Here is a 12,498-nt window from a genome sequence, read left to right on the forward strand (position 1 = left end):
CAGTTGATTTTTGCATATTGAGCCTATATCCAAAAATCTTGTTAAATCTTCTTATTCTGTAGATCTTAATAAGTTCTCTGTAGCCAGTCATCTTCAAAAGAAGGATTTGTTTGCTTTCTAGTCTTTATACCACACATTTCTCTTTCTTCTCACTGTGCTGATGAGTACCTCTAGACTTTCTTGTATCATTCCTGGTTTTAAAGGGAATTCTTATAAAATTTCACATTTGTATTTAATGTTTCTAAAGGTGCTTTGTAGGCATCCTTTATTAGGTTAAAAAGCTCCTTTTTACCCTTAGTTTGATAAGAGTTCTTAATCATGAATAAGTATTGAATTTCATCAAATGCTTTTTCTATACCTATTGAGACCATCATAATTTTTTGCTTTTAACCTGTTAATATAGTGAATTAGATTAATGGCTTTTCTAATGTTAAAATCCCCTTGCTTTTAGAAGATAAATTTTAAGTGGTTATGATGTATCATCAGCTTTTCTACATCATAAGCTTTATAGAATTTTTACACCTTTGTTCATGAGAAAGATTGGGTTATGATTTTCCTTTCTTATACTAGCCCTGTCTGGTTTTCACATCCAAGTTTTGCTGCCTGAATAGAAGTTATTGCCTTTTATTTATATATCACAGAAAGAGATTATATACTATACCTTGAAAGATTAGTTCTGGACTGTTCTTTGTGGGAGGACAATTATAGAACTGTTCAGGCTTCCCGTTGTTTCTGGAATAAATTTTTTTTTAACTATAGCATTTAGGAATTAAGCAGAATAGACAAAGTTTTAAAATGTATAGGTAGGGGATTTACCTGGTGGCACAGTGGTTAAGAATCCGCCTGCCAATGCAGGGGACATGGGTTCAATCCCTAGTCCGGGAAGATCCCACATGCCGCAGAGCAACTAAGCTCGTGCGCCACAACTACTGAGCCTGCGCTCTAGAGCCCATGCGCCACAACTGTTGAGGCCACGCACCACAACTACTGAAGCCCATGCACTCTAAGGCCCGCATGCCGTAACTACTGAGATTGTGTGCTGCAACTACTGAAGCCTGTGCGCCTAGAGCCCATGCTCCGCAACAAGAGAAGCCACCACAATGAGAAGCCCGCCTACTACAATGAAGAGTAGCCCCTGCTCACTGCAACTAGAGAAAGCCTGTGCACAGCAACAAAGACCCAACACAGCCAAAAAAATGTATAGGTAGGGACTTCCCTGGTGGTCCATTGGTTATGACTCCATACTTCCACTGCGGGACGCAGGTTCGATCCCTGGCCGGGGAACTAAGATCCCACGTGCCACATGGCATGGCCAAAAAAATAAAAATAAAAATAAAATAAAATGTATAAGCATATATTAGTTTATATCTTAATCTCTTTTGAATCAGTCATTATGACTCCTTTTCCCTTTCTAATGTTACTAGTATCTCTATTTTTTCCTTGAACAATCTTGCTGGAAGTCTGCCTATTTTTAACTAGTCTTTTTAAGAACTGACTCTTGGTTTTGTTGATTCTCTGTATGTTTGTTTTCTATTTCATTCATTTATACTCTATTTTTACTTCATTTCTCCCGTTTCCTTTGGTTTACTCTGTTTTATTCTAACATGAGTCTTAACTCATTAATTTCTAGCCTTTCTTCTTTTTTAATACTGCATTTAAAACTATACAATTCCATTCATGTTCTGCATTCACTGAATCCCTGTTTTTGTTGGGGTATAATTGACATGCAACATTATATTAGTTTTAGTTGTCCAACATAACTATTCAATATTTGTATATACAATAAATGAAATGACAACCACAATGAGTCTATTTAACATCTATCGCCCCATGAATCCGTTTTCATATTTAACATTTTCATCATCATCCAGTTTAAGGTTTTTAAATTTCTGTTTGGATTTTTTCTTTACCCAAGTTATTTTGAAGTATTATAAAATTTCCAAATACGAGGATTTTTTTTTTCATTTTATTTATTTGCATTGTAGTCAGAGAATGTATGAGACAGTCTCTGAACTTGGTTAAGATTTGTTTCATGCCCTCTGGTACATGATCAGTTTTTATAATGGTTCTCTGTGTGCTTGAAGAGAATGTGTATGCTGTATTAGTGAGTGACTGTATAGTGTTTATCCATGAGGTCAATCTTATTTTATTATGTTATTCAGTTTTTCTACATTTCTGTTGATTTTGGCTGCTTGTTCTATCAGTTACTGAAAGAGATGTAGAAATTCCGCCACTGATACTTTGTCCATTTCTTTGTGTACTTCTGTCAGTTTTTGCTTTATGTTTAGATACTGTTTCTATTCCAAAAAATCTTTTTTGTCTTAAAGTTACTTTGATGTTAACAGGTATCCTATCTTTCCTTTGTTTAGTATTTGCCTGGCTTACCTTTCACTGTCTTTCACTTTCATCTCTTCTGTGTCCTTATGAGGTGTATAACTTTTTTTTTTAAGTTTAGTGTTTTTTTAATTCTAATCTGATGATACATCATTTATACAAGGTATGCTATTTATATTTTTGTGATTATTGATATATTCATATTATAATTTTTGCGACTTTTTGTTCTCACTTTTTCTAGTTTCCTTTTTTCATTGATTACACTTGTAAAGTAAACTTTTATTTTGGAATAATTTTAAATTTACAGAAAAGTTGCAAAGACAAGACAGATTTCCTGTTACCCTTCATCCAGCTTCCCCTAATATTAACATCTTTTGTAATTCTGGTACATTTGTCAAAAGTAAGAAATAACATTGGTACAATACTATTAACTGCAGACTATTCTTATTTCCTCAGTTTTTCCACTAATGTCCTTTTTCTGTTCCAGGATCCAATCCAGGAATCCAGATTGCATTTAGTCTCTTTTTAAAAATATAAACTTTCACTTAATACTTTGAAAAAGGCATAAGAAGTTTGAGAAGGTCCTTCTAATAATTTAATAAAGATTTTAATAAATAATTTTAAAGTTTTTCAATCATTTCTGGGATACAAACAAATTTAATAAATGTAATAGACAAATCTATTTTATACCACCCACATTGAACAAAAGTTAATACACTACAGGTCCATGATTCCATATTTGCAATTGTTAAAAAATGTATATATATGTATATAAAGCCTTGAAAACCGAAAGTTTTTTCATAGCTTATCTAGTGATAAAACTTTATTTATAATCTTTGACTATTTGTAGTTTTAATGTGACTATCTTACTGTTTATGGAGTACACTGCAGCTGTATCAATGTTGGGTTACAGGTGCTACTCCAAATCTCACTGATAGTTGATTACATTATTTTGTTACTGTTTTTCTTTTTTTTTTTTTTTTTTTGGCGGTACGCGGGCCTCTCACTGTTGTGGCCTCTCCCGTTGCAGAGCACAGGCTCTGGACGCGCAGGCTCAGCAGCCATGGCTCACAGGCCCAGCCGCTCCGCGGCATGTGGGATCCTCCCGGACCGGGGCACGAACCCGCGTCCCCTACATCGGCAGGCGGACTCTCAACCACTGTGCCACCAGGGAAGCCCATGTTGCTGTTTTTCTTATTCCATTTTTTTTCCCTCACTACTAGTTTGGAAGTTATAGTTTCTATTTCTAGTCTTATTGTGACTATATAAAGCCCTATTTTAATCTTAAAAATTAGATATCAATTTTTGGATAGAGTTTTTTTTTTTTTGGTAATTCTTTTATAGATTAACTGTAGTGCATCAATTTATTTGTTCCTTACTCCTCTTGCATCTCAGATCTTCTGACTGGGATCATTTCCTTCTTTCTAAAGTATGGCCCTTGAAAGTTCATTTAGTGTCAGTGTATCAGTGGCAAATTTTCTCAGATATGCATAACCAAAAATATCTTTATTTTGCCCTCATTCTTGAAAGATAGTTTTGCTGGATACAATCCTTTGTTGACAGGAATTTTCTCCAAACATTTTGAAGATTTTGTTCCACCTAATTCTGGCTTCAGTTGTTACTGTTAAGCCTCTACTGTTAATCCAGTTGTCATTCCATTATAGGTGACCTATCTCCAACTGCATTTTTTTTTGAAGTTTTAAATTTTATTTATTTTTTTATACAGCAGGTTCTTATTAGTTATCCATTTTATACATATTAATGTATATATGTCAATCCCAATATCTCAATTCATCATACCACCACCCCCCACCAGCCACTTTCCCCTCTTGGTGTCCATACATTGTTCTCTACGTCTGTGTCTCTATTTCTGCTCTGCAAACTGGTTCATCTGTACCATTTTTCGAGGTTCCACATATATGCGTTAATATACGATATTTGTTTTTCTCTTACTGACTCACTCTGTATGACAGTCTCTACATCCATCCATGTCTCACTCTGTATGACAGTCTCACTCTGTATGACAGTCTCTACATCCATCCACGTCTCTACAATTGACCCAGTTTCATTCCTTTTTATGGCTGAGTAATATTCCACTGTGTATATGTATCACATCTTCTTATCCATTCATCTGTTGATGGGCATTTAGGTTACTTCCATGTCTCAGCTATTGTAAACAGTGCTGCAGTGAACATTGGGGTGCATGTGTCTTTTTGAATTATGGTTTTCTCAGGATATATGCCCAGTAGTGGGATTGCTGGGTCATATAGTAGTTCTATTTTTAGTTTTTTAAGGAAACTGCGCACTGTTCTCCATAGTGGCTGTATCAATTTACATTCCCACCAACAGTGCAAGAGGGTTCCCTTTTCTCCGCACCCTTTCCAGCATTTGTTGTTTGTAGATTTTCTGATGATGCCCATTCAAACTGGTGTGAGGTGCTACCTCATTGTAGTTTTGATTTGCATTTCTCTAATAATTATAGTGATGTTGAGCAGCTTTTCATGTGCCTCTTGGCCATCTGTATGTCTACTTCGGAGAAATGTCTGCTTAGGTCTTCTGCCCATTTTTTGATTGGGTTGTTCATTTTTTTAATATTAAGCTGCATGAATTGTTTGTATATTTTGGAGATTAATCCTTTGTCCATTGATTCATTTGCAAATATTTTCTCCCATTCTGAGGGTTGTCTTTTCATCTTGTTTATGGTTTCCTTTGCTGTGCAAAAGCTTTTAAGTTTCATTAGGTCCCATTTGTTTATTTTTGGTTTTATTTCCATTACTCTAGGAGGTGGGAACAAAGGAGATCTTGCTGTGATTTATGTCAAAGAGTGTTCTTCCTATGTTTTCCTCCAAGAGTTTTATACTGTCCGGTCTTACATTTAGGTCTTTAATCCATTTTTAGTTTATTTTTGTGTATGGTGTTAGGGAGTGTTCTAATTTCATTCTTTTACATGTAGCTGTCCAGTTTTCCCAGCACCATTTATTGAAGAGACTGTTTTTTCTCCATTGTATATCCTTGCCTCCTTTGTCATAGATTAGTTCACCATAGGTGCATGGGTTTATCTCTGGGCTTTCTATCCTATTCCATTGCACTATATTTCTGTTTTTGTGCCAGTACCATACTGTCTTGATTACTGTAGCTTTGTAGTATAATCTGAAGTCAGGGAGCCTGATTCTTCCAGCTCCATTTTTTTCCCTCAAGACTGCTTTGGCTGTTTGGGATCTTTTGTGTCTCCATACAGACTTTAAGATTTGTATTTTTCTAGTTCTGTAAAACTGCCATTGGTAATTTGATAGGGATTGCATTGAATCTGTAGATTGCTTTGGGTAGTACAGTCATTTTCACAATATTGATTCTTTCAATCCAAGAACATGGTATATCTCTCCATCTGTTTGTATCATCTTTAATTTCTTTCATCAGTTTCTTATATCTGCATACAGGTCTTTTGTCTCCCCAAGTAGGTTTATTCCTAGGTATTTTATTCTTTTTTTTGCAGTGGTGAATGGGAGTGTTTCCTTAATTTCTCTTTCAGATTTTTCATCATTAGTGTATAGGAATGCAAGAGATTTCTGTGCATTGATTTTGTGTTCTGCACCTTTACCAAGTTCATTGATTAGTTTTAGTAGTTTTCTGGTGGCATCTTTAGGATTCTCTATGTATAGTATCATGTCATCTGCAAACAGTGACAGTTTTACTTCTTTTCCAATTTGTATTCCTTTTATTCCTCTTTCTTCTCTGATTGCCGTGGCTAGGACTTCCAAAACTATGTTGGATAATAGTGGCGAGAGTGGACATCCTTGTCTTGTTCCTGATCTTAGAGGAAATGCTTTCAGTTTATCACCATTGAGAATGATGTTTGCTGTGGGTTTGTTGTATATGGCCTTTATTATGTTGAGGTAGGCTTCCTCAATGCCCACTTTCTGGAGAGTTTTTATCATAAATGGGTGTTGAATTTTGTCGAAAGCTTTTTCTGCATCTATTGAGATGATCATATGGTTTCTATCCTTCAATTTGTTAATATGGTGTATCACATTGATTGGTTTGCATATATTAAAGAATCCTTGCATCCCTGGGATAAATTCCACTTGATCATGGTGTATGATTCTTTTAATATATTGTTGGATTCTGTTTGCTAGTATTTTGTTGAGGATTTTTACATCTAAATTCATCAGAGATACTGGTCTGTAATTTTCTTTTTTTGTAGTATCTTTGTCTGGTTTTGGTATCAGGGTGATGGTGGCCTCATAGAATGAGTTTGGGAGTGTTCCTTCCTCTGCAATTTTTTGGAAGAGTTTGAGAAGGATGGGTGTTAGCTCTTCTCTAAATGTTTGACAGAATTCACCTGTGAAGCCATCTGGTCCTGGACTTTTGTTTGTTGGAAGATTTTTAATCACAGTTTCAATTTCATTACTTGTGATTGGTCTGTTCATATTTTCTATTTCTTCCTGGTTCAGTCTTGGAAGATTATACCTTTCTAAGAATTTGTCCATTTCTTCCAGGTTGTCCATTTTATTGTCATAGAGTTGCTTGTAGTAGTCTCTTAGGATGCTTTGTATTTCTGTGGTGTCTGTTCTAACTTCTCCTTTTGCATTTCTAATTTTATTGATTTGAGTCCTCCCTCTTTTTCTTGATGAGTCTGGCTAATGGTTTATCAATTTTGTTTATCTTCTCAAAGAACCAGCTTTTAGTTTTATTGATCTTTGCTACTGTTTTCTTTGTTTCTATTTCATTTATTTCTGCTCTGATCTTTATGATTTCTCTCCTTCTACTAACTTTGGGTTTTGTTTCTTCTTCTTTCTCTAGTTTCTTTAGGTGTAAGTTTAGATTGTTTATTTGAAATTTTTCTTCTTTCTTGAGGTAGGCTTGTATTGCTATAAAATTCCCTCTTAGAACTGCTTTTGCTGCATCCCATAGGTTTTGGATCGAGGTATTTTCATTGTCATTTGTCTCTAGGTATTTTTTGATTTCCTCTTTGATTTCTTCAGTGATCTCTTGGTCATTTAGTAGTGTGTTGTTTAGCCTCCATGTGTTTGCATTTTTTACAGATTTTTTCCTGTAATTGATATCTAGTCTCATAGCGTTGTGGTCGGAAAAGATATTTGATATGATTTCAATTTTCTTAAATTTACCAGTGCTTGATTTGTGACTGAGGATACGATCTAACCTTTGAAATGTTCCATGAGGACTTGAGAAGAAAGTGTAATCTGCTGTTTTGGGATGGAATGTCAATTAAATCTATCTGGTCTATTGTGTCATTTAAAGCTTGTGTTTCCTTATTAATTTTCTGTTTGGATGATCTGTCCATTCGTGTAAGTGAGGTGTTAGAGTCCCCCACTATTATTGTGTTACTGTCGATTTCCTCTTTTATAGCTGTTATCAGTTGCCTTATGTATCAAGGTGCTCCTGTGTTGGGTGCATATATATTTATAATTGTTATATCTTCTTCTTGGATTGATCCCTTGATCATTATGTAGTGTCCTTCCTTGTCTCTTGTAACATTCTTTATTTTAAAGTCGATTTTATCTGATATGAGTATTGCTACTCCAGCTTTCTTTTGATTTTCATTGGCATGGAATATCTTTTTCCATTCCCTCACTTTGAGTCTGTCTGTGTCCCTAGGTCTGAAGTAGGTGTGTTGTAGACAGCATATATATGGGTCTTGTTTTTGTATCCATTCAGCAAGCCTTTATCTTTTGGTTGGAGCATTTAATCCATTCATGCTTAAGGTAATTATCGATATGTATGTTCCTATTACCATGTTCTTAATTGTTATGGGTTTGTTTTTGTAGGTCCTTTTCTTCTCTTGTGTTTCCCACTTAGAGAAGTTCCTTTAGCATTTGTTGTAGAGCTGGTTTGGTGGTGCTGAATTCTCTTAGCTTTTGCTTATCTGTAAAGCTTTTGATTTTTCTGTCGAATCTGAATGAGATCCTTGCCGGTAGAGTAATCTTGGTTGTAGCTTCTTCCCTTTCATCACTTTAAATGTATCATGCCATTCCCTTCTGGCTTGTAGAGTTTATGCTGAGAAATCAGCTGCTAACATTATGGGAGTTCCCTTGTATGTTATGTGTCGTTTTTCCCTTGTTGCTTTCAGTAATTTTTCTTTGTCTTTAATTTTTGTCAGTTTGATTACTATGTGTCTCGGCGTGTTTCTCCTTGGGTTTATCCTACCTGGGACTCTCTGCTTCCTGTACTTGGGTGGCTATTTCCTTTCCCGTGTTAGGGAAGTTTTCGACTATAATCTCTGCAAATATTTTCTCGGGTCCTTTCTCTCTCTCTTCTCCTTCTGGGACCCCTATAATACGAATGTTGTTACATTTAATGTTGTCCCAGAGCTCTCTTAGGCTGTCTTCATTTTTTTCATTCTTTTTTCTTTATTCTGTTCTGTGGCAGTGAATTCCACCATTCTGTTTTCCAGGTCACTTATCCATTCTTCTGCCTCAGTTATTCTGCTATTGATTCCCGCTAGTGTATTTTTCATTTCAGTTATTGTATTGTTCATCTCTGTTTATTCTTTAATTCTTCTAGGTGTTTGTTCTTTAATTCTTCTAGGCCTTTGTGAAACATTTGTTGCATCTTCTTCTTCTTTGCCTCCATTCTTTTTCTGAGGTCCTGTATCATCTTCACTATCATTATTCTGAATTATTTTTCTGGAAGGTTGCCTATCTCCACTTCATTTAGTTGTTTTTCTGGGGTTTTATCTTGTTCCTCATCTGGTACAAAGCCTTTTCATCTTGAGTGTCTTTCTATGATTATGGTTTTTGTTCCACAGGCTGCAGGATTGTAGTTCTTCTTGCTTCTGCTGTCTGCCCTCTGGTGGATGAGGCTATCTAACAGGCTTGTGTAAGTTTCCTGATGGGAGGTACTGGTGGTGGGTAGAGCTGGGTGTTGCTCTGGTGGGCAGGGCTCATTAAAACTTTAATCCGCTTGGCTGTTGATGGGTTGGGCTGGGTCCCTTCCCTGAGGTGACCCAACACTGGAGCCTACCTGGCTCTTTGGTGGGGCTAATGGAGGGCTCTCGGAGGGCTCACACCAAGGAGTACATCCCAGAACTTCTGCCGCCAGTGTCCTTGTCCTCATGGTGAGCCAGCCGCCCCCCGCCTCTGCAGGAGACCCTTCAGCACTAGCAGGTAGGTCTGTTTCAGTCTCCTGTGGGGTCACTGCTCCTTCCCCCTGGGTCCTCATGCACACAGTACTTTGTGTGTGCCCTCCAAGAGTGGAGTCGCCATTTCCCCAAGCCCTGTCGAAGTCCTGCAGTCAAATCCCACTAGCCTTCAAAGATTGATTCTCTAGGAATTCCTCCTTGCATTGCCAGTCCCCCAGGTTGGGAAGCCTGATGTGAAGCTCAGAACCTTCACTCCATTGGGTCGACTTCTGTGGTATAAGTGTTCTCAGGTTTGTGAGTCACCCACCCAGAGGTTATGGGATTTGATTCTATTGTGATTGTGCCCCTCCTACTGTCTCATTGTGGCTTCTCCTTTGTCTTTGAAATGGGGTAACTTTTTTGGTGAGTTCCAGTGTCTTCCTGTCGATGATTGTTCAGCAGTTAGTTGTGATTTCAGTGCTGTCGCAGAGGGAGTCCAACTGCATTTTTTAAGACCCTCCCTGTCTTTGATGTTTTGTAGTTTCGCTACCAAGTTGTTTTTTGTTTTAGTCCAGCTTCATTTACAGGGTGCCTCAATCTGTTGATTTGTGTCTTTGATCAGTTCTGAAAAGTTCTCAGCCATAATCTTCTGATTTTGCCCTTCCTCTACTCTCCTGTAACTTTTGAGTATGTTAGACCTTCTGATTCTGTTCTATTCTTGGTAACTCTCTTTCATGTTTGTCTCTTTGTCTCAGCCTTTATTACATTATGGCCAATTTCTTCAGATACATCTTCCAGTTCATTAATTCTCCACAGCTTTCAAAGGTATCTAATTGACTGTTTAATACATTTGCATAGTCACCCTACTGGTCTCAGGTTTGATTTGACAATCAGCTCATAGAACACTACAGGTTTAACCCAACTTCTACTTAATTTAGCTTTGTAAAGAGTATGGGACCAGAAGCACAGTGTAGCCCAGGCATGTTCATGAAAAGGTCTTACAACAAGCCCAAGTGCAGCTGCCATGCCCACCTCCACAGGGCCACACTTAGTTGTCAGTGGGAGTGAGCCGCTTCAGCACAGAGAAGGCTCTCAGCACATAGAACCTGATCAGTTTTTTATTCAGTCCTAGTAACCCAGTGCCTCAGGGTCTGTATGTCAGGCTCATTCTTCTCAGTCTAGATGTAGTTCTTAAATTAGGGGATTTATAATACATAAACTTGATGGAGGAGTGCTAAATAAACATTTGCGCTCAGAGCATCGTTTCCTAAGGAGGCTTACACAAGGTGGTCAAATAGAGAGCCTTTTTTTGATAGTTGTTGTTTTGGGACTTTTTTGCTTTGTTTCTGTTTGTTACTCCTTGTGAATTTTCCCCTACATTAAGTGACCTCAGTGATAAAAACTGTTTTATGTAGGATCTCTGTTTTGTTCTTTCAGAGTATCTAGTCAGTGATACTGACTAGATATATATATATATATATATATATATATATATATATATACACACGCATATAAAACTTGATTAACAAAAAAATAAATCAGAAGTCTTGAAATAATGCTGTTTTGAGAGGAGAAATTGAGAAGTATGTTTTGAGACATGATATTTTCTAATGTGGTTTCATATATGCAACCCTACACATAATTTATTTGTTACTTGGTTTTTCTTCCAGAAATACACAGGGACCCACTTCCATTCTTTTTGTTCCTGTTCTGTGCTGCACTATTCAGGAATTTGAGACTGGACATAGGAAGGGAGATCTTTCAGAAGATGTAGTTGTTATGCAATTTAAAAAATAGTATTTAGAAAATTTGTATCTACCATCCACATTCTTCTCCAGTAGCCATTTAGACTGACTAAATTAAAAGAATTAAATATAAATGTGGCATGATTTGTGAAAGTGATTTTAATTTGGGGGCTTTGGAGAAAGCTTGATACTAGTGAAATGAGTAGGTGAAATGCTAAGTTCTTTTTCTTTGGCAGAGTCTTGCTGTTCAGATGCAAACTGGGTGTATTACAATATACAGTTGTCAGACCATTCACCACCATCGTTGCTTTGTAAGTGCACAGAACTTATATTATTATTTATTTTTCAAAAATTCTCATGCTTTTACTTAGTGGGACAACTGAGTAGAAAAGCATGTAAAGAGTGTTACTTGTTTATAACACATCTAGTCTGGTATAAAAACACAGTATATAGAAATCCTACTATATTATAATAAATAAGGTGACCATGTATAGACAAGGAATCACCACAGGATTATTCTAAATAATATTCTCTGGAGATTTCTGGAAAGCATTATCAAATATTCTTTTTCAAGTATTAATGTTCACACAGCTTTACAGAAACATCTAGTACGTGAAGTTAAAGTATACCACTATAGATTCATTACATGCTTTTATTTTCTAAATGAGTACTGTATTCTAAAGAAGAAAACATATTTTTCTTTTTAAAAAATTCTGTCAAGTCTTAGCACTTCAGGTAAAATCGGGTATCATTAAGCTACCTGGTAAAACTATTCCCTAAAAATTTAAGAACATCAAATAGTTTAAAGCAGGTAGAGTGTGTATTTTATCTGCTAGCTATACAAGGATTTTGTCTGTTAACAGAGGAAGAATGGAAAGAAAGGTGAAAGAAGCATTCAATTCTTTATGCTGCTTCTGTGCTAGCAATTCTTTAGTGACATTTGCCTTGGAATTAAAACTAATTCACTTATTTATGAAGGCATGCTTTATTTCTCTGCTGTTTAGAAATTGGGTAATCAAGACAAGTTAATACTTAGATCTGGGTCATCATAAAAGTTGCCTCCAAGACCATTTGGGAGAAAAAATTATAGTTGTAGTTATAGACCTGCCTTATATGTTTTTAACAACCTTTTTAAAATTAGGCAGCATCATTCTTTTGAATCTAAGAGTTACCCTTTCTAGTTCAATGTTATGTCTTTTGGATTTCCTTCAAATTGGAGGAATAGTAATATGGTAACATATCTAGAAAAATGTTTTTCTTTTAATTTTTGAACCACCTCTATGGCCAAAATCAAGCGGCTATCTACAGGATCTTTGAAATAAACTGACTTCTAAATTTAAG

At 36.2% G+C, this 12,498-nt stretch overlaps 1 protein-coding gene across 1 annotated transcript in view; it reads left to right on the top strand.

The window, feature by feature from the left end:
* The window catches only part of TMEM184C (transmembrane protein 184C), a 29,620-nt gene that overhangs the window by 11,676 nt on the left and 5,446 nt on the right, over positions 1–12,498 (top strand). Inside the window, exon 5 of the mRNA XM_007472006.1 lies at positions 11,394–11,468. Coding sequence (XP_007472068.1) covers positions 11,394–11,468 — 75 coding nt within the window. The remainder of the gene's footprint in view (positions 1–11,393; positions 11,469–12,498) is intronic.

This window comes from Lipotes vexillifer, unplaced genomic scaffold (genome assembly GCF_000442215.2).
Source record: "Lipotes vexillifer unplaced genomic scaffold, Lipotes_vexillifer_v1.1 scaffold269, whole genome shotgun sequence".
NCBI lineage: Eukaryota > Metazoa > Chordata > Mammalia > Artiodactyla > Lipotidae > Lipotes > Lipotes vexillifer.